This window comes from Coregonus lavaretus (assembly GCF_964263955.1).
Source record: "Coregonus lavaretus genome assembly, contig: HAP1_SCAFFOLD_331, whole genome shotgun sequence".
Classification (NCBI taxonomy): domain Eukaryota; kingdom Metazoa; phylum Chordata; class Actinopteri; order Salmoniformes; family Salmonidae; genus Coregonus; species Coregonus lavaretus.
Genome location: NW_028162049.1, coordinates 222,455 through 244,512, shown reverse-complemented (window position 1 = coordinate 244,512; position 22,058 = coordinate 222,455). Strand labels below are relative to the sequence as shown.

The 22,058-nt window shown below is 45.3% G+C and overlaps 1 protein-coding gene across 1 annotated transcript; it reads left to right on the top strand.

The window, feature by feature from the left end:
* Positions 1-553: 553 nt before the first annotated feature.
* On the top strand, positions 554-19,964 carry LOC311116574 (tripartite motif-containing protein 16-like; the record flags this gene model as incomplete). Its single annotated transcript, XM_084191650.1, has 6 exons — positions 554-1,135; positions 1,607-1,654; positions 17,922-18,155; positions 18,302-18,461; positions 18,587-18,646; positions 18,883-19,964. The coding sequence occupies 6 exons, from the start codon at positions 554-556 to the stop codon at positions 19,392-19,394; spliced, it is 1,596 nt and encodes a 531-aa protein (XP_084047776.1). The 3' UTR covers positions 19,395-19,964.
* Between the last annotated feature and the right edge of the window lie 2,094 nt (positions 19,965-22,058).

The window sequence follows — 22,058 nt, the reverse complement described above, 5'->3', positions numbered from 1 at the left end:
TAACTTCCTTCATACTGGATGCAGAGACATTAAAATGGTGTCCATGAGTTCATCTGACTCTGGGGAAGTAGATAAAGGGCTTCACTGCCTAAATCCTGAAGTAAATCTTTAAATTGAGTTTTTAAGTGATTGCAATGATACATTTTTACATGTACATTTACATTTTAATCATTTAGCAGACGCTCTTATCCAGAGCGACTTTCAATTAATGCAAAATGTGAACCACTATTTTTAAAAATGGTACAAAAGAGTATTTTGTATTTTGAAAATAAAAATACATTGGAGTGTAGTTCAGCCCAGTGTGATTAAAATGACAAAATACTCAGAAGTAGTTAAAATACATATTTCATATAGATGTAACATAAATACTAACCATCTCTGGCTACTACCCAACACTCTGTCACATTTCCTTATCAAATAAACCACACCCCCTCTACATACAGAGTACACTGTTAAGTAGGAAGCCACTTCCTGTCCTCTGGTGTAGAGTTTCATGAAACACAAATTAATCTTTGACACTGCCATTGATTAACCTACGGGAGAGAGCACCAAAATGGCAGAGAATCAGGGCCTGTTCCATTGCTCCATCTGTCTGGATCCACTGAAGGATCCGGTGACTACTGCCTGTGGACACAGCTACTGTATGGACTGTATTAAAGAAAGCTGGGATCAGGATCGTCTGAAAGGGGTCTATAGCTGTCCTCAGTGCAGAGAGACCTTCACTCCAAGGCCTAATCTGAGGAAAAATAACATGTTGGCTGAAGTGGTGGAGAAACTGAAGAAGACAGGACTCCAGGCTGCTCCCCCTCCTGCTCTGTGCTATGCTGGACCTGGAGATGTGGCGTGTGATGTCTGCACTGGGACTAGAAAGCAGAAAGCCCTCATGTCCTGTCTGGTGTGTCTGGCCTCTTACTGTGAGACTCACCTCCAACCTCACTATGAATTTCCTGCTTTCAAGAACCACAAGCTGGTCAAAGCCACCCCACAACTACAGGAGAATATCTGCTCTCATCATGACAAACTGCTGGAAGTTTACTGTCGTACCGATCAGCAGTGTATCTGTTATCTGTGTACAGTGGATGAACATAAAGGCCATAATACAGTGTCAGCTGCAGTAGAGAGGACTGATAAACAGGTAAGACCAGAACTACTTGTTGGTGACTGTCTGATAAACAAAGAAATAAAGATACAGTAGGAACTAAGGCTGTTTGAATATGAGATCATTCAAATGATATCGATGCACGGCAGAACAAATATGAACACAAACCTTCAGTATATTGGGTTTGCTCCAAATGTATCACCATTTTCTAAAGTCAAACAACATTATCATTCCGAATGCCCTTTTATGAGTCCAAAGTTCAGCCTCAACCCCTTGATACATGTACGCCTACCATAAAAACTATAATCATTCACATAACAACATAATAAAATAATTTCACACAGACAGTTCCTCAACATTTTAATCCCTAACTTCTATGTGCCCTATGTCACATTACTATACTATTGATCTAGTGGACAAATAAAGCTTGATAGCTCATTGAAGAGTGATTCTCCACAGAGGCAGCTGGGGACGAGTCAGCAGAAGGTCCAGCAGAGATTCCAGGAGAGAGAGAAGGAGCTGAAGGAGCTCCAACAGGCTGTGGAGTCTCTCAAGGTGAGTATTGTTGACCAGAGGAGACACACCATTTCACTTCTCTCCTCCTGTCAGAGAGAGAGAGAGGGAGAGAGACAGGCCTCTATCTAATCCCACTGACCCCACTGTTGGAAACAGGACCCCTTTCAGAGAACACACGGCTTAATGTAACTGACGGGATATGAACCCGGGTCTACTGAGGGAGAAACCAACATCTTGGGGGTTCGATCCCCAGGACCACCCATACGTAAAAATGTTTTCACACATGACTGTAAATCGCTTTGGATAAAAGCGTCTGCTAAATGGCATGTTATATATTATTAAGTTCCACCAAGAGGAGATTCCCTACTGGGCCGACACTGATTTTAAAGTCACAAGTGGGGCTACCTCATCACATAACCATGAGTAACCATGAGTGACTCATGTCCGCTATACATTAACAGGGAGCTCTCTCTCTCTCACTCTCTCTCAATTCAATTAAATGGGCTGTATTGACATGGGAAACATATGTTACATTATCAAAGCAGGTTAAATAGATAATAAAAGAAAGTGGAATCAATGATCAGAAATGAACAGTAAACGTTACACTCACAGACGTTTCAAGGTAATAGAGACATTTCAAATGTTATAAATCAAGTGAAAACAGAGTGAGTCAGACCGAGTTCTGGAGGTGAAATGGAAATGAATGAGGGAGAGTTAAGTGAGGTAGAAGGTGTGGTGAAGAGTTCAGAACCAGAGCCTGGCATCAATGGACATGATAAAGAATAATCTGGTGCAGTAGGAGTTACATTGTTGGAGAAAGTGGATCCATACCTTTTGGCAGATCCAGTTGTGGTTTCAGGGTGGGTGGGAAAGGAGTTGGGTGCAGTTGAAGTGGGCGCTCCGTGTCACGCAACTTGGGTCAAGATCTGTTTCTTGCTTTGCTCTTAGGAACAGGGCACCATTGAAAGGAGTGATTTCTGGGGTAATGTTAAGTGTGGAGGTGGAGCAATTGAAGATGAAGATTCCTGGTGTTTGTGATGCCCTCTGTTTGGTGCAGACCCTGTGTTGAGCGTGGTGAAACATAGGAGTCACTGTCAGCTCTTTTGAGTTTTGAGTCTTTACCCGATAAAGTCATGTTAGGATATATGAGTTATCCTGTTAGAGCTTTTGTGGCGAATCCACTGCGCTGATTCAGGTGCAACGTTTATGGTCATGTTGCAGCAGTTTGTAGGAGGGAGATTCCAAGATGTGGGAAGTGTGCAGGAGGGCATGGGATAGAGGTTTGTGTAGTTTCGGTGGATAAAGTTGTGTGTGTCAACTGTTGGGATGCCCATGTTGCTGGGGATCGGAAGTGTCCGGTACGAGAGAGGCAGGTTGAGGTGGCTAGAGTCAGAGTAGTGCAGAAGGTGTCATATGCTGAGGCAGTGAAGAAAGTAGAGGAGGATGGGTCAAGGGTGAGCGATCCTGAGAGGATCCCTGTGAGTAGTAGATCTGTGTCAGCACAGAGGGATAGGCCAACGAGTGATATATGCCTCGGTAAAGATAGCTTCTTAGCATTCATAGCAATGGTTATCAACTGTACAGCAGAAATGGAACGTAAATCAAATAAAAAATATGTTGTGGTGGCAGCTTCAGAGAAGTATTTGGGCATACAAGATTAGACTTCAGAAGAGTTACAGGGTGTGTTGAGTGGTGGTGTTCCGTCCTCCCAGGCCGTTGGCATGGTCCAGGAGCAGATAGGGTCAAAGTAGTGGAATGGGGTAGTGGGTATTTAATGAGTGTAGGGTTAGTTGTAAGGGTGTTTTTCTGTATTATTATAATTTCCCCTTTTCCCATTTTGTGTCACAAAGTATAATGGATTGATATTTTAGTCCAGTTGGGGGCGGTAATGCAACATATTGGATGCCAACCGCCGTTAAACACCAAAGAAGAAGAACCGTTATATTATGGCTATGTACAGTGTTGTAACGATGTCTATGTCTCTCTCATTCCATCACTTTTGTGGTAGTTGGTTGTGTGGGTCTCTGGTTATGAATGGGGTGCTGACAGACAATCGTTGATGGATATTTATAGAGCTCTGATCAGGACGACAATTGATTTTGGGTGTATAGTTTATGGAACAGCGGCAAAGACAGAATCCAGTATAAAGCTTTAAGGATATAAATTGGTGCATTTAAATCAACATCTGTATGTGCCTTACTGGTGGAGGCAGGAGAGGTGCCTTTGGAAATACAGTGTAAATATTGTCATTATCTTATTGGGTTGAAAGGCTGTGAGGTTGAGCATCCCACTGATACTGTTCTAGATGACTGTTGGGAATATACTAGTAGACAAGGCAGTGGTTTTGGTTGGAAAGTTGGAAAGCTTGCTGATGAGAGAGGTTTGAGGGAGTTGGAGGTTGGCCCTTCTGTGGTGATAGGGGATGTTCCTCCATGGTTACTCCCAGACCCTGTTGTTGATCTAACCTTGGTAGAGAAAAGGAAAGATTGGTCAGAAGTCAGTGATATAGAGAAACTGTTTGACAATTACATTGGTAGAAGTTTATATAATTTTTTACCGCTTTTCACAGATGGATCCAAGGACCCAGATAGTGGGCGCACAGGAGCAGGCGTTTATGTTCCTGAATTCCTGAATGATGTGCAGATATGTAGAAGACTAACAGATGAACTGTCAGTGTACTCAGTTGAACTGTTGGTGATAATAGTTGCCCTCCAGTGGGTGGAGGACGTACAACCTGTTAGAGTTATAGTATACTCAGATTCTTTGTCTGTATTGAATAGTTTATCATCTGGTAAATCTAATAGGAGTGACCTGCTATTGGAGGTATTAATGTTATTATGGAGAATTGAGAGAATGGGTGTAGTAGTGAGATTCTGCTGGGTCCCAGCACATACGGGTGTGGAAGGGCATGAAATTGCAGACCAGTTAGCTAAAAGAGCTTTGAAACAAGATATAATTGATATTAATGTTCCACTGGGTAGAGGTGAGGCCAAATGTAAGATCAGAGCCATTTTGATAGATGTGTGGCAGAAGAGATGGTACTCTGAGCACAAGGGCCGGCATTTATATTAATAGTTTACAGTTTTACAGAAAGGTCGATGGACCAAGATTCAAAAGTCAGATTAGGAAGGAAGAGGTGGTGTTTCCTTGATTGCGCTTAGAACATTGAACTCGTCATTACATCTGGTTGGCAAGCATGTGAATGGTTTGTGTCTGGAAGGCATGGTCGATGAAACGGTGGAGCATGTGTTGTTATATTGTTGTAAGTATGTTGAAGAGATGGAAAGATTGAAGTGTAGGGTCATTGAGGTTGGACGGGGTTGGGGGGGTTTGGAAGGGATTTGGGGGATGGGGGAGGGTCTATTAGAAGTTAGTAGGGCTCTTCTTTATTTTCTCAGAAGTACTGAGTTAGGTAGGAGGATTTAGAAATGTTGGAAACCGTGATTGACCACACACTCCAGCACAGTAGGTGGCGGCATGAACCTTTAACGTTGGTTTGTGGACCGCCATTATATCATAGAAGAAGAAGTTGGTTGTGTGAGAGTTTTGTGGTTCGTGAGGAGGGCTACTATTCTTTTTTCTTTTGGTTCTTACGTATTTTCTTAATTTATTTTGTCATGGTGGAGGGTTTGTTTATTGGTTTCCACTTTTTATCGTTTAGAGTTGAAGGGGGAGTAGGGGTAGTTTGTTAGGGCGGCGTGATGGCCTCATCCGAGTGGAGAAGAAACGCTGTCGCTTTGGGTGCGTTCCGGAGAAAGGTGTGGAGGAAGTTTTGCTCATGGTCGGCGAACAGGTTGGAGCAGAACATCTGCACTCTGCATCCAGAATGAACAAGGCGGTGGTTGTGTTAATGAAAAATGTTTGTCTTTTTGCGAGTGTGTGTGTTGGAGCAGATTTCTCCTCTTTCGACAAGAGTTGTGGTGGCTAATCTGCCTCCGTTTATTACTTACGAACAGACCGGAAGTAGTTGGTTCGTTTTGGTAAATTTGAAAGTGGTTTTCGTGTGCTCTCGGCTGGGTGCCAAGCGGAAGCCGTTAAACATGTCTCTTTTTGTAGACAAGTGTTTGTTTCTTAACAAACGTCAAGGTTACGCAGGGGAGGGGTGGAACGCAGGGTTTGCTAGCACAGATAGTTTTGGGTGTTTCTAGTGTGGGGATGTAGGGCATAATGCTAGTGCAGACAAGCGCGACCAACCGGCAGCGGGGACTAGGACTAGGCTGGACACAATACATTTTTAACGCCTTTTTCTGATAAACTACTTAATTACATCCGCCATGGAGCCCAGTTTCATAATATTACCATATGTCCCAGATGCTTGCCGTAGTTTAGAAATATTAGGACATGTTTCACCCTGCCAGCTCCTATTAGTTGTTTTGAGGTCTGTGGCACCAACTCGCCTAATGAAAGTTATATTCCCAGCCCATTGTTCTGCGTCACAATGCCAGCTTCACTATTGTTGGTAATGAGACCAGCCCGTATTAACATTGTAGCTTTACCTCAGGTAACTTTTTATTAACAAGGTTATGACTACTAGGTGAGCAAACTCACTGTTCACCTGGGTACACCTTGTGGTGACCCACAGTGCTACGTATGGTTTGCGCAGAGGCAATCAAAAAATTAACATTTTCTGGTCACGGTTATTCATATTTTCTTCCAGAAAAAGGTGTATAATCAAAACAAAACGCATGTCCGTCCTCTTTTTCAAGATGTGGCTGATTTTAAACAGCCAGAATACATTTTTTCAATTAAGAAATAACTTTTTAATTTTTTTAAACATTTATTGTTTCTATATTTCTGCTGGGTAATTTGATATGTGTCAAAATCTGTAAGTTTGTAGGCATTGAATTGAGCGAGTGCTGCGCAGGTTCACTGAGTTGTAAACTAAATGGATAGGTGTAGCTCATTGATTTATAGATCTGACACAGTTGCTACCTCAGATAATGAGCCTAGCAAGTGTCGTGAATGAGGTATGTAGTACCCACAGAAGGCCACAGGAAGGAGCAAGAGAGCTATAAACCTATTCATTTGTTTTCCTTTAAATACCCTAAACCTAACAATCAATCAATCAAATGTGTTTATAAAGTCCTTTTTACATCAGCAGATGTCACAAAGTGCTATACAGAAACTCTAACCCTACTTATAACCTATTTTAGCCTTAACTCTAACCCCTAACCCTAATTCTAGGGTAGGGTAGCCTAGAACACGTTTTAGAAACTATTTTAGTAATAATTTTATGTTAGTAAATACCATTATAGTACTAAAAAGCATTTATTGTTATTTTTTAAATAAAACCTATGTAACCTTTATTAGTCATTTTATTATATGTATTATTGCAAGGCAGAACACTTGATAAACAACACATTTGTTTTATTTTTTAAAATGTGGTTTGAACTGGGTGTGACCTAGTAACCTCTATGTGAAAGTCCAGCAATTGGCATTTCATAGGTGGGGCAGGTTTGAGACTGATCTCCGGAATTAATAAGAAAAATACACTTTATTTCTCAGCTGCCTCACCAATGTCTTTACGTGAATAATTAACTTTTAATTGCTAAATATTTCCAATAGATGGCTGCATTAGACCACAATGCATCCGTTATAGGCTACAAGCATAAAATAGCATGCAAACAAAGACTATGTCCTATGATTTTCTAAAAAGGTCACTCATTACTTTACAGTTAGCTATATATCTCGTATTAGGCCTGTGTTGCTTTTGGGAGAGCAACAAATATTAACTCTAGCAGGTATTGAACCCCGGCCAAATAATCACTAGTCAGATGCTGTTACGAACCCCGTGGCTCTAAACGTCTAGGGTGGATGGACCTGAGACCCGTAACATAAATTATGCAAATTAGGAGTGTGGCATGGAGCAGTGAGAACAAATGTGACACAACAACCATGAACTACCGTCAAACACAAATGGTTTATTTCAGAACACACGGTAAGGGTTTGGGAAAAAGGGCTGAGCAGGACCCAAGAAATGAAACAATAGTGTAAAACCCCCTAACTGATCTAGCCTGCCTGAAGAACCGCTAGGCTACTGCTAGTCATACAAAAGTACAGTGGGTGGTCCGCTCAGGTCTAACTAGTGTTTTTAGACAGAATTCTTCCTACGGGTAATGTACGCCCAAGGGCAACTAGCTTAAACTCCCCTTTTCCCAGAAACACACAAAGCTACCAAACAGGGTAATCAGCAATTAAGTAGTACACAATACACAGGACACAACAGTATCCACACTCACATAAAGAAATAGATTCTAACAAAGTTACCAACAGGGTAACCAGCAACTTAGTGAGTACACAATACACAGGACACAACAGTGTCCATACTCACATATGGAAAAAAATCTCTCTCTCTCTCAACAAACACAAGACTGGTTTTTATACAATGGGATGTGTGATTGAACAAACGAGTAACAGGTGGTGCAATGCACAGGAATGTTCACTGATTGGTCCAATCAGCAGACACCTCAACGACCACCAATCAGGAACATACAGGACACCTGTGATTAGGGCAGAAGGAGTAGAAACACACAAAAACACAGGATACCTGTATCCGTAACACTCCCACCCTTAAAAGAGCAAACCACAATGGTTTGCGACACACGTACTATCACAACACCCAAATTCACAAATCATCCTACCGGGATAACACAAAAAACCTAGATCATCAAACACGAGACAAAGCATCTGCCAACACATTATCCAACCCCTTTTTGTGGCGGATCTCCAAATTATAATTTTGCACGACAAGTGCCCAACGCATAAGGCGTTGGTTCTGGTTGTACATCCGGTGGAGAAAAACTAAGGGGTTATGGTCAGTATACACTACTACTGGTAATGCACTGGAACCAACATAAACTTCAAAGTACTGCAGAGCTAACAACAAAGCTAGAGCTTCTTGTTCAATGGTGGAATAGTTTGTCTGACATTTGTTAAATTTCCGTGAAAAATAACAGACAGGATGGTCCACTCCACTCTGGTCTTGCTGCAGTAGAACAGCCCCAGCACCTCTGGCACTTGCATCTACCTCCAGTTTAAACGGTCGTTCAAAATCTGGCGCAGCAAGAACAGGAGTACTACATAAGAGTGCTTTAGCAGTGTTGAAAGCAGTACGACAATCTTCAGACCATACACATTTTCTCGCAGGACTGAGCAAATCCGTTAATGTAGCAACTACAGCAGAGACATTTTTACAGAAACTACGGTAGTAGCCAACCATCCCTAAAAAACGGCGTAGCTCTCTTCTGGTGGTAGGTGCGGGAAATGCGTTTATAGCGGAGACCTTGGCATCTACAGGGCGCACCTGACCATGGCCGACCTGTTTACCAAGATAAGTAACAGTGGCCTTCCCAAACTCGCACTTTACTAAGTTCAGGGTTAGAGAAGCGGTTGCTAGACGTTCACACACTACCCTTAGAGTGTTAACATGATCAGACCACTCAGTTGAATAAATTACCAGATCATCAAGGTAAGCACTACAATTAGGAACTCCAGCCAATACTGTGTTAACCATGCGTTGGAAAGTGGCTGGTGCGTTCCGCATCCCAAATGCCATAACAGCGTATTGTAGGAAGTGATCTGGGGTCACAAAGGCAGAGATGTCGGAGGCATGTGGGGTTAACGGCACCTGCCAGTAACCTTTTAGAAGATCTAGTTTGGTTACATAAGTAGCAGCACCAATAGTATCAATACAGTCATCCAGTCTGGGTAACGGGAACGAGTCGGGCACTGTGACAGCATTGACCTTCCGATAGTCCGTACATAATCTGGATGTCCCATCAGGTTTAGGAACCAGAATGCACGGAGAACTCCAAGGACTTGAACTTGGCATAGCCAGGTTATTCTCCAGCAAATAACCGACCTCACCCCTCATTATCTTTCTCTTAGAGACGTTGACACGATAAGGATGTTGCTTGATAGGTGCAGCGTTTCCAACATTAATGTCATGTTCTAACACATTTGTACATGTAGGAACATCATTAAAAAGACACGGAAAGCTGTGTAATAGTCTCACAATATCATCTGACTGTCTGTCCGTTAAATGAATCAGGCTTGACGGGAGAGACAGCAGCATCTCTGAATTGGGCAATCTAGCACACTGCTGCTGAGTATTGCGCAACTCTAAACCATCTCCGTCCACATCATTAACATGACCTCCCACTACAGCCGTAGCAGCAACAGAGACAGCCGACTCGGCCAGTTTCTCTGGACTGTCTACCTGAGTGACGGGTCTGGTGTGGTATGTCTTCAACATGTTAACGTGGCACACACGAGATTGGCGTTTTCTATCAGGAGTATGTATCACATAGTCAGTTTCAGTTAGTTTCTTTTCAATGACATAAGGACCAGAGAAACGTGCTGACAATGACGCTCCTGGCACAGGCAACAACACAAGAACTCGGTCACCTGGCTGCAGTGAACGAGAAACAGCCTGTGTGTCATAGTGTCGTTTCATCCGTTTCTGTGAGGAAGACAGTGCTTCCTTTGCTAGAGCACAGGCAGCATGTAGGCGCTCACGAAAGCGACTAACGTAGTCCAACACATTTTCTTTCACACACAACTCTTGTGACAAAAACTGATCCTTAAGGACTTTCATAGGTCCTCTCATGGTGTGTCCAAACACCAGTTCAGCTGGGCTGAACCCTAGAGATTCCTGTACTGTCTCACGGACAGCAAACAAAACTAGAGGAACTCCCTCATCCCAATCTTTCTCAGATTCCAAGCAATATTTACAGAGCATAGACTTCAGGGTCTGATGCCAACGTTCAAGCGCACCCTGAGACTCTGGGTGATATGCGCTTGACACACGGTGTGTAACTGACAAGGATTTTAACACTTGTTTGAAAAGTTTAGAAAGGAAATTCGTACCCTGATCAGTTTGTATCACCTTAGGTAATCCAAAAGTTGAGAAGAATTTGATCAACGCTTTACTCACCACCGGAGCAGTAATCCTTCGCAGAGGAATGGCCTCTGGGTACCTGGTGGCCACACACATAATTGTCAACATAAACTGGTTACCAGATTTTGTTTTTGGTAATGGTCCAACACAATCAACCATCACATGTTCGAATGGTTCACCTATGGCCGGTATGGGACAAAGGGGCGCGGGGGAAATAACCTGGTTCGGTTTCCCAACTACTTGACAGGTGTGGCAAGTCCGACAGAACTGAGCCACATCTTGCTTTAAACCAGGCCAAAAGAAATGTCGCAAAACTCGATCATAAGTCTTGGTGACTCCCAGATGTCCGGACCACTGGTGATCATGAGCGAGGGATAAAACATTTTGTCGAAAGGCTGTAGGAATCACTATTTGGTAAACAGCATTCCAATCTTCGCCAGCGTCAACATGGGATGTCCATTTACGCATGAGGAGATTACCATCAATGAAATATGCCATGTTTTTCTTCTTTAGCTCTTCCTCTGAGACAACACTAGAAAAACATTTAGCCAGGCTAATGTCAACCTGTTGGTTAGCGATCAGCTGCTCACGAGTAACTGGTAACTGTATTGCCTCAGCAACAAGTTCCACATCCTTCTTCCTTTCTCTGGGCTGTTGGTCAGACTGCACCAGCTTACCAGAGGTAGCACCCGAACTATCCTCTGGGTCACACTCTCTGAATAGAATCGTGTCTGACAAATCTACCACTTCACCCACTTGTCGTGCTTGAGCATGTGTGACAGCACAAGCGGGGAACACATCTGGATAACCCTGTGCCAGCTCCTCGGAGAGAGACTGGTCACTTTTATCCAATACCTCCAATACGGGTATCACCTTTCCTCCGGCAATATCGTTGCCCATTATAAATGTCACACCTTTTACTGGCAACATAGGACGTACGCCAACTCTGAACAATCCACTGACTAACTCAGAGTGTACGTTCACAAAGTGCAATGGCACTGGGACGAAACCCATTTCAATTCCTTTTACTAACACACTGGACCCACAATATGTATTATTAGACAAGGGCAACACATCAGCTAGTATGAACGACTGCGCCGCACCAGTATCTCTGAGGATTCTAACTGGACGCTGAGACGCTTCGTCATCTGATATAGAAACAAACCCCTCAAAAATGAACGGTTCATAACTGTGATCTGGGACAGGGACTTTCAAACCACATTCAGTATGAGGCCTCTGTCTTGATTCCGGCCTTACAACCGTACGAATCAGCCCAACACCCGTTGGCGGCCTGGCGTGCTGAGGCATCCCCGGTTTGCGTTTAAGCAGAAAGCAATCATTAACCATATGTCCCACCTTATGACAATAGAAACAGCGACGCACATCTTTTGGGCGTGCTGGATGTACTACTGGTCGACTAGGACTAAAAGTTTGCAACTCTGCAGCCCTGCTCTCTGTACGAGCTGAAAACACGCTCTTATGCGTCAACACAAACTCGTCTGCCAATACAGACGCTTCCGACAGTGAGGATACTTTCTGTTCGTTCAGATAAACTACAATGCGTTCTGGTAAGCAATTTTTTAACTCTTCTAACAAGATTAACTCCCGTAGAGAGTTAAAATCAGTTACTTTACTAGCACTGTGCCATTTGTCAAACAGATTTCCTTTGTCTCTAGCAAACTCCACATAAGTCTGAGTAGGAGACTTTTTATGAGACCTAAATCTCTGTCGATATGCCTCAGGAACAAGCTCATAGGCACGAAGAACAGTAGCTTTGACCACGTCATAATTCAAACTGTCTTCAAGAGGTAGCGCTGCCAGAACCTCTTGGGCTTTACCTGTTAGTTTACACTGAAGTAATAGGCACCATACCTCTTTGGGCCATTTCAATGCTACTGCTATACGTTCAAACACACTGAAATAGGAATCAACCTCTGACTCCCTGAACACAGGTACCAAGGTGATCTGCCTACTAATATCAAACGTAGCAGATGACACAGCTGGTGAGGATGGCTCACTAGCAGGCATAGTATTAGCAGAGACTAACCTCGCTGTTTCTGCCTCTAGTTCCATTTTACGCACCTCCAGTTCCATCTTACGCATCTCCAGTTCCATCTTACGCGTCTCCAGTGCTGCCTCTAGCTTACGCGTCTCCTGTTCTGCCTCTAGCTCCATTTTACGCATCTCCAGCTTGTCTTGCCTGATTTGTGCCCGCTCTTCCGCCTCCATTTGGAGCCGTGTCGAGCGGACATCCATCCTGGCATCACTGTCAGTCAGTGGGGAGAGTGGGTCATAACGGGGCAATGTGGCTGGAGCCTTAGCCTCGTCCTCAGACACTGATGGGCTTACAGGAACAGCAACCACATCCCCTACAGGAGCAGCAGACTCAGGCGGCGGTAACTCAAGCACTCGCTCGTTTAACAATATCGCTAGCACTACTTCCCTAACTTCTGCTTTCACTAAACCCCTCGGTATGGGTAAAGAAAAGTGGTCAGCCAAAACCTGTAGATCCACTCTACGGCAATTATTAAAAACCTCCCACGTAGGGTTTTCCAAAAATGTATCCAACTCAAAAGTAGCCATTCTACTAGCAACACGAGCCGTCGACTACTGAACACACAAAAAAAAACGGTAGTACAGCTGCCAAGCTCAACACTGAACCAGACACTTACTAATTTGCATGAGTAGCATGGGATGGATCCCGGATGAACCCCCACTTTATGTTACGAACCCCGTGGCTCTAAACGTCTAGGGTGGATGGACCTGAGACCCGTAACATAAATTATGCAAATTAGGAGTGTGGCATGGAGCAGTGAGAACAAATGTGACACAACAACCATGAACTACCGTCAAACACAAATGGTTTATTTCAGAACACACGGTAAGGGTTTGGGAAAAAGGGCTGAGCAGGACCCAAGAAATGAAACAATAGTGTAAACCCCCTAACTGATCTAGCCTGCCTGAAGAACCGCTAGGCTACTGCTAGTCATACAAAAGTACAGTGGGTGGTCCGCTCAGGTCTAACTAGTGTTTTTAGACAGAATTCTTCCTACTTGGTTTTTATACAATGGGATGTGTGATTGAACAAACGAGTAACAGGTGGTGCAATGCACAGGAATGTTCACTGATTGGTCCAATCAGCAGACACCTCAACGACCACCAATCAGGAACATACAGGACACCTGTGATTAGGGCAGAAGGAGTAGAAACACACAAAAACACAGGATACCTGTATCCGTAACAGATGCGCTAACCTCAACCCTATAAACATGCATTATGACATCATCTTAATATCTCATATATTCCAGCCCACCAATAAATCATGCAACCATCGCTGTTAGAAAATTTACCTCAACATGCCCCTCGCTTGTGCTAGAAGGCAGAGTGCTCGCTGCTGCTGACGGCACAAGCTTTTTGCGGGGTTTGATGAGTTGGCTTCTTGTTCGAGAAGGCAGAGTGGCTCTGTGCAGGTTGATGAATTTGACAATGAATGTACTAGAAAAACACGTCGAACAGAGGTGACTGAATTAATGTTCGCGCTTTTTGATAATGGTTATAGTAATGAGGTATAATTTTAAAACATGAGCATAAAAACAGGTAATAATAAACATGAATCATCATTATATTACTTCACAGTAATGTGTTTTCAGTCCTTCCTCTTGCGCAGTGTGGAAAGGGACAGTAAAAAACTCAGGCAGGAGTTTTCCTGTGAGGGGGAGTGGTGGTGTATCCAGGGAGAGAACTAAACTAATCTTCTGAAATGTCATTCGTGGTCTTATGCTGCCATCTATTGGAATTATTTAGCAACTGCAGTAGTGCTGAATAAATAATATAATAATAATATGCCATTTAGCAAAGTGTATATCCTTACTAAGTGTATACTTACTAAAGTAGTAATTACTCAAAATTGCTAAATATAAAATGTTCTAGTTCATTTGATCACTTACAACCATAAAATAACAATTCATAGCATAACAAACAATGAAACTGACATAAACCAAAAACACCATACATTTAGTTAATTATCTAAAAAAGTATATATATATATTTAGATGTGTGACATTATCTGCCAAAGTAACACTCCCTTAACATATAAACAGACACTGGACACTGAAAATGAGCTTTTTTTATATAAATCTGGTAGCTCTCAAAAGAGCCTTTGCTTTGCTGAGCAGTTAGTTTTCAGGAGTGTGCTGCCTGCCTGCCTTCAGAGGAGTCTGTCTGTGAATAATGTAAAGTTAATAAGTTATTGCCACGCTTTCACAGAGGCCTAGTTTAAATTTACATGTGAGTCATTTAGCAGACGCTCTTATCCAGAACGACTAGGGTTAAGTGCCTAAATCTGTCGATGTACAAGGGTACAGATTTCTCACCTAGTCGGCTCGGGGATTCGAACCAGCCACCTTTAGATTACTGCCCAACGCTCTTAACCGCTAGATTAAAACGCTTTGGCCTCAGGCTAGTGTTCCAGCTCAGCCAATGTTCTTTGGCCGTTTTACAGCCTTCAGTGAAATTTGACTTGTTCTATTGTCCAGCCTACTAGGACTCAGGGGGCAGAGGCTGGGAGGAGAGTAGAGCAGGGTCAAGTGGTGGTGGTACCAGGAAGGAGGAGAGTAGAGCAGGGTCAAGTGGTGGTGGTACCAGGAAGGAGGAGAGTAGAGCTGGGTCAAGTGGTGGTGGTACCAGGAAGGAGGAGAGTAGAGCAGGGTCAAGTGGTGGTGGTACCAGGAAGGAGGAGAGTAGAGCAGGGTCAAGTGGTGGTGGTACCAAGAGGGAGGAGAGTAGAGCAGGGTCAAGTGGTGGTGGTACCAGGAGGGAGTAGAGTAGAGCAGGGTCAAGTGGTGGTGGTACCAGGAGGGAGGAGAGTAGAGCAGGTTCAAGTGGTGGTGGTACCAGGAAGGAGGAGAGTAGAGCAGGGTCAAGTGGTGGTGGTACCAGGAGGGAGGAGAGTAGAGCAGGGTCAAGTGGTGGTGGTACCAGGAAGGAGGAGAGTAGAGCAGGGTCAAGTGGTGGTGGTACCAGGAAGGAGGAGAGTAGAGCAGGGTGAAGTGGTGGTGGTACCAGGAGGGAGGAGAGTAGAGCAGGGTCAAGTGGTGGTGGTACCAGGAAGGAGGAGAGTAGAGCAGGGTCAAGTGGTGGTGCGCAGGCCGTGGAGAAAGCGGTGGTGGGGAGGGTTGCAGCTGGGCTACATGAGCAGAGGCAGGTTTCTGTAGTAACAGAGACTCTGGTGGGCGAAGGCTTGGTGGGCTCATCCCAGGAAATATTGCCTGTCATTGGGGAAGAGGCACTGATCAGGGGGGAAGTGCAGGGGGGCAGAGACTGGGGAGGAGGAGGATGGTACCGAGCCAATGGAGGAGGAGGAAGAGGGGGGAGGTGAGTCTGAGGGAGAGGAGGACAAGGCGGTCTCGTTTTCAGACGGCTCATTGGATCCAGAGCTGACAGCCAGTCAGGCTGAGGGCCCAGTATATATGCTGAGAGAACTTTCTAGGTTCCTGATGGAGACTAAAGGGGAAAAAGAAGGTTCTGCTGGAGTCTTATTTGATTGATCCTGGAAGGTTTGTAAGGTCAGTACAACACGTGATAAAGAATGAGGGGTTTAGTGTCCTCTCACCCAGGAAGCGGTATAGGCTGAGAAAATGGGTCATGGGTTCTTAAGGGCATGTCTTCAGAATCTGCTTAAATGGATGGTTTTTTCTGGCATGGTGGCTTTATTGGCTTCTCTACTGGTTTCTGATTGTGGTGATTTCCCTCCCACCTCTTGTGGAGATTTCACGGTTAGACTTCCTTAACATGAACGGCAGCAGAGACTGGGGGAATATGTCAAAAAAATATATTTAAACGTGATTTTTTTGCAAGAGACACACAGTGATGTGATTAATTAAGTGTATTGGGGGTCTGGTGTAAGGGGGCGCAGGTGCTGAGCCATGGCACAAATCTTAGTGCAGGGTAGCAAAAGAGGTGTGTAAGGGTAGGTTGTTAGTGGTTAGAGCCCAAATCAATGACCTTTGCTTTCCAAAATGTGTCTGCACCTAGTACAGGGCTCAGTTCTCTGTTTCACCAGGGCCCAGGCAGGTGTCCTATTGGAAATTCCATGTAAAGCTCTTCCAAGATGTCACTTTTTGCTCAAACTTCCAAGGCTTTTGGGAGAGGTGGGGACAGCAGAAGGGGGAGTAACTTCTCTTGTAGGGGAGAGGAGGGAGCCTGATGGGTGGGTAACTTCTGTTGTGGGGAGATGAGGGAGCCTGATGGGTGGGTAACTTCTGTTGTGGGGGAGATGAGGGAGCCTGATGGGTGGGTAACTTCTGTTGTGGGGGAGATGAGGGAGCCTGATGGGTGGGTAACTTCTGTTGTGTGGGAGATGAGGGAGCCTGATGGGTGGGTAACTTCTGTTGTGGGGAGATGAGGGAGACTGATGGGTTAGGTAACTTCTGTTGTGGGGAGATGAGGGAGCCTGATGGATGGGTAACTTCTGTTGTGGGGGAGATGAGGGAGCCTGATTGGTGGGTAACTTCTGTTGTGGGGGAGATGAGGGAGCCTGATGGGTGGGTAACTTCTGTTGTGGGGTGATGAGGGAGCCTGATGGGTGGGTAACTTCTGTTGTGGGGGAGATGAGGGAGCCTGATGGGTTAGGTAACTTCTGTTGTGGGGAGATGAGGGAGCCTGATGGGTGGGTAACTTCTGTTGTGGGGAGATGAGGGAGCCTGATGGATGGGTAACTTCTGTTGTGGGGAGATGAGGGAGCCTGATGGGTGGGTAACTTCTGTTGTGGGGAGATGAGGGAGCCTGATGGGTGGGTAACTTCTGTTGTGGGGGAGATGAGGGAGCCTGATGGGTGGGTAACTTCTGTTGTGGGGAGATGAGGGAGCCTGATGGGTGGGTAACTTCTGTTGTGGGGGAGATGAGGGAGCCTGATGGGTGGGTAACTTCTGTTGTTGGGTGATGAGGGAGCCTAATGGGTGGGTAACTTCTGTTGTGGGGAGATGAGGGAGCCTGATGGGTGGGTAACTTCTGTTGTGGGGAGATGAGGCCGCGGCTGTGGAGTTGTACTCTGATTTATAGAGGGCAGAACTCTTTGATCCTGGGTGTTCTCAGGTTCTGCTCACAGACCTTTCCAAACTCTCTCTGTCACAGAGACATCAAATTGACATTTCCCTGGCCTTTCACAAACTCTCAGCTGCCGTCTCTCAGACAGTCTGCCTCTGATTTTTTTTAGAAGGTCTGGGAAATTATGGATGTACGGTTGTAATGTGGTGCTGGATGGTGTATTGTACTGTGGTGTTGGGTACTGGATAATGTGATTGTGTAGAGGTTGTGGTGGCACGCAATGTGCTTTTAGGGGTGGGGGTGTTAGTGTAATGAGGATGGCTCATTAAAGTAAGACAAGTCTCTCTCTCTCTCTCTTAACAGAGCTCTGCACAGGCAGCAGTGGTGGACAGTGATAAGATCTTTACTGAGCTGATCCGCTCCATTGAGAGAAGGCGCTCTGAGGTGAAGGAGCTGATCAGATCCCAAGAGAAGGCTCAAGTGAGTCAAGCTGAAGGACTCCTGGAGCAACTGGAGCAGGAGATAGCTGAGCTGAGGAAGAGAAGCACTGAGTTGGAGCAGCTCTCACACACAGAGGATCACATCCATTTCCTCCAGGTAACTCAACTGCCTTGATACATGTGATATGAAATTAAAACTCTCAATCATTTGGTTCTGCTCCCTCTCACTCTCTCTCTCTCTCTCTCTCTCTCTCCCTCTCTCTCTCTCTCTCTCTCTCTCTCTCTATCTGTCTCTCTCTCCAGAGTTATCAGTCTCTCTCCAGTACCAGTGTATCTTCAGACTTACCCAGCATCATTGTCCGTCCTCTTCAGTACTTTGGAGATGTGAGTAAGACTGTGTCTGAACTGAGAGAGAAACTAGAAGACGTCCTTAAAGGAGAATGGACCAAGATCTCCACTACAGGTGTGTTGAAAATAAGAAGAACATCAACTTTAGACCATTGAAAGTTCCCTACTAGTCATATACATGTGGAATATGATGTGATGATAACATTCCCTCTCTCTGTGAATGTGTTTGTGTGTCTGTAGTGAATATAGTGGAGGTTGTACTGCCTCCAGAGCCCAAGACCAGAGAACAGTTCTTACAATGTGAGTCTCTTTATTCTGAAGTAACTAACAGTCTCTTTTTACTGACACTCATAACAATCCCTCTAGAAATATATAGCAATAGTAGATCTAATCAAAGACTGGGTATCTATCTGACTCCTCATATTTCTCTGATTTGATCTCTGCTGTGCTCTAATCAAAGACAGGGTAGATACAGTATCTGACTTAACTTATTGTTCTAACTCCGCTCATTGGTCTCTTCTCTGCTCTTCTCCCAGATTCCTGTCAGCTCACACTGGACCCAAACACAGCACACACACTCCTCTCTCTGTCTAAAGGGAACAGAAAGGTGAAACGTACAGGCCAAGTCCAACCATATCCTGTTCATCCAGACAGATTCACAAACTACTTGATGGTTTTGTGTAGAGAGGGTCTGTCTGGACGCTGTTACTGGGAGGTGGAGTGGAGTGGGGGGGGGTTTGTTACAGCAGTCTCATATAAAGACATCAGCAGAACAGAGACAGATGGTGCATTTGGATACAATGACAAGTCCTGGTGTTTACTGTGTTATAGAGGTGGTTATTTGTTCATACACAATAGTGTTAGGACTAAAGTATCAGGCCCTCAGTCCTCCAGAGTAGTAGTGTACCTGGATCACAAGGCAGGTACTCTGTCCTTCTACAGTGTCTCTGACACAATGACCCTCCTCCACAGAGTCCAGACCACATTCACTCAGCCCCTCTATCCTGGGGTTTCTCTCAATGGTACTGCTGAGCTGGTTAAACTGTAGTAGGGTCCACATAGATACTAGTCATGCTGGTGTAGTCTATAGCTGAGCTGGTTAAACTGTAGTAGGGTCCACATAGATACTAGTTATGCTGGTGGTGATGGTCCCCAGATGTGATGATTCATTCTGCTCTGTTTTTATGTACAATGATTTGATTGATTTGATCTTCAGAAGATGTTATGAATTACAATTCAATGCATTCATATTTTTTTAAGTGCAATGTTTTAATCTTATATATTCACATTAATCATGATGTATGCTGTTAATGTATGTTGGTTGTCATTCAGAACCATTGAAATATTTTCTCAATTGGTTCTCTGTCTCAATGTAATTTTCCTCAGTATCATGGAACAGGTAGTGTTACTTACTTGCTAATTGAACTATATGGGCCGGTTTCCCGGACACAGATGAAGCCTAGTCCTAGACTAAAAAGCATGTTCAATGGAGATGTCCGGGAAACCGACCCTAAGTTTGGCATCTTTTATTCTCCCGTACTGCTCAGTCAAGCAACATTAAACCTGTCCAGCAGGTGGTATTATTAACCAAACAATAAAAACAGCAGATATCTTGACTTGTCACTCAGTATATCAGTAATGTTCAGAATTGTACTTCAATATCATTGGAGATTGATGGTCTTTTTAATCCACTACCCAGAGTCAGGAACAGATGAAGTTAGGTCTGCTACTGTTCAGTTATTAAATATGATTCATGGTGATGGGAAATAAAAAATCCATCTAGTAGTAGTTTTCCTTTGCTATTTATTCCAAGGTGTGTCTTTAACTTGTAAATGGATTGTGTTGAAGCTGGCATGTGGTGTGGATGATAGAATAGAGTGAATAGAGGAGAGAAGAGAGGAGGAGAGGAGAACATCATATAGAAGACAGATAAGATAGAGAGAGAATTCATACCCAGGGGAGTTACTGACTCTGGCCCAAATGACACCCTGTTCCCTACGTAGTGCACTAGGCTAATTCTGACCAGATCTAAAGTAGTGCACTACATAGGGAATAGGGTGGAGATTGGAGATTTGCTCACTGTCATTAGAATGAAGATTTATGTGACACTCTGGCTCTAGGACTTTTGTATTGAGCTAGAGTGTATGTTGTTTTTGTTGGGGATTTGGGTGTTTTTCTATGTTGGTAGTTCTGTCGGGTGTATTTCTATGTTTGCAGGTCTGTGGGTTGTTTTTCTAGGTGGTTATGTTGTAGTCAATGACTCCCAATCGGAGGTAACGAGTGTCAGCTGTCGGCTCGTTATCTCTGATTGGGAGCCATATTTAAACTGTCAGTTTTCACCTTTGTTTTGTGGGTTATTGTTCCTGTTCCAGTGTTCTATGTTCTGTCGGTGTCACAGAGGACTTCACGTATCGTCATTTGTTGTTTTTTCGTGGTTGCTTTAATTAAATAAAGTCATCATGTTCACTCCACGCGCTGCGTATTGGTCCGCTCCTTTAGATGATCGTGACAGAATAACCCACCATAAAAGGACCAAGCAGCGCGTCCAGGAGCAAAGGGTCTGGACATGGGAGGAACTGTTGGACGGTAAAGGGTCCTGGACGTGGGAAGAAATCCTGGACGGCATGGATCGCCGTCCATGGAGCGAAACAGAGGAGAGGCGACGGAGAGAGGAGCAACGGCGTCGGCAGAGCCAACGTCGGAAGGACGAGAGGCAACCCCAAGAAATTTTTTAGGGGGGGCACATGGCTTGGGCGACGGAGCAGCAGGAGGCTGCCACAAGGCAGAGTCAGAGGGCTGCCAGGTTAAGGGGGCTGACGGAGGCAGAGAAGGGACGGATTCAGTGGGCTACCAGGTCAAGGGGGCTACTGGGTAAAGCAGGGAAGGAAGGTGTTGAGGCACGGCGTGAGGTACTGGGGTGTGTAACCAGTTCGGTCCGGCCCGTTCCTAGTCCCGAGGTGCAGCCAGTAGTGTGTGTTCCCCGTACGGTACGGCCTGTTCCGGTCCCTCGCACTAAGTGTAAGGTGCGCGTCGCCAGCCCGGTTCGGCCTGTTCCTGCCATACGCACCAAGTGTACGGTGCGCGTCGCCAGCCCAGCCCGGCCTGTTCCGGCCCCTTGCACTAAGCGTACGGTGCGCGTCGCCAGCCCGGTTCGGCCTGTTCCTGCCACCCGCACCAAGGGTCCGGTGCGCGTCGCCAGCCCAGCCCGGCCTGTCCCTGCGCCACGTAGGAAGCCTACGGTGTGGTCGTCAGCCCAGCCCGGCCTGTTCCTGTGCCACGTAGGAAGCCTACGGTGTGCGTCGTCAGCCCAGCCCGGCCTGTTCCTGCTCTCCGCACTAGGCGTGAGGTGAGTCCCCAGGGTCCAGCATGCCCTATTCCGGCTCCCCGCACTAGGCGTTATGGGAGTCCCCAGGGTCCAGCATGCCCTGTTCCGACTCCCCGCACTAGCCCTGAGATGCGTGTCCTCAGCCCGGTACCTCCAGTTCCGGCACCACGCATCAGGCCTACGGTGCGTCCCCAGGGCCAAGAATGCCCTGTTGCTTCTCCCCGCACTAGCCCTGAGATGCGTGTCCTCAGCCCGGTACCTCCTGTTCCGGCACCACGCACCAGAAATACGATGCGCCTCAGACGGCCAGAGTCTGCCGTCTGCCCAACGGGGCCTGAACTGCCCGTCTGCCCAAAGCCTGCAAAGCCGCCCGTCTGCCATGAGCCA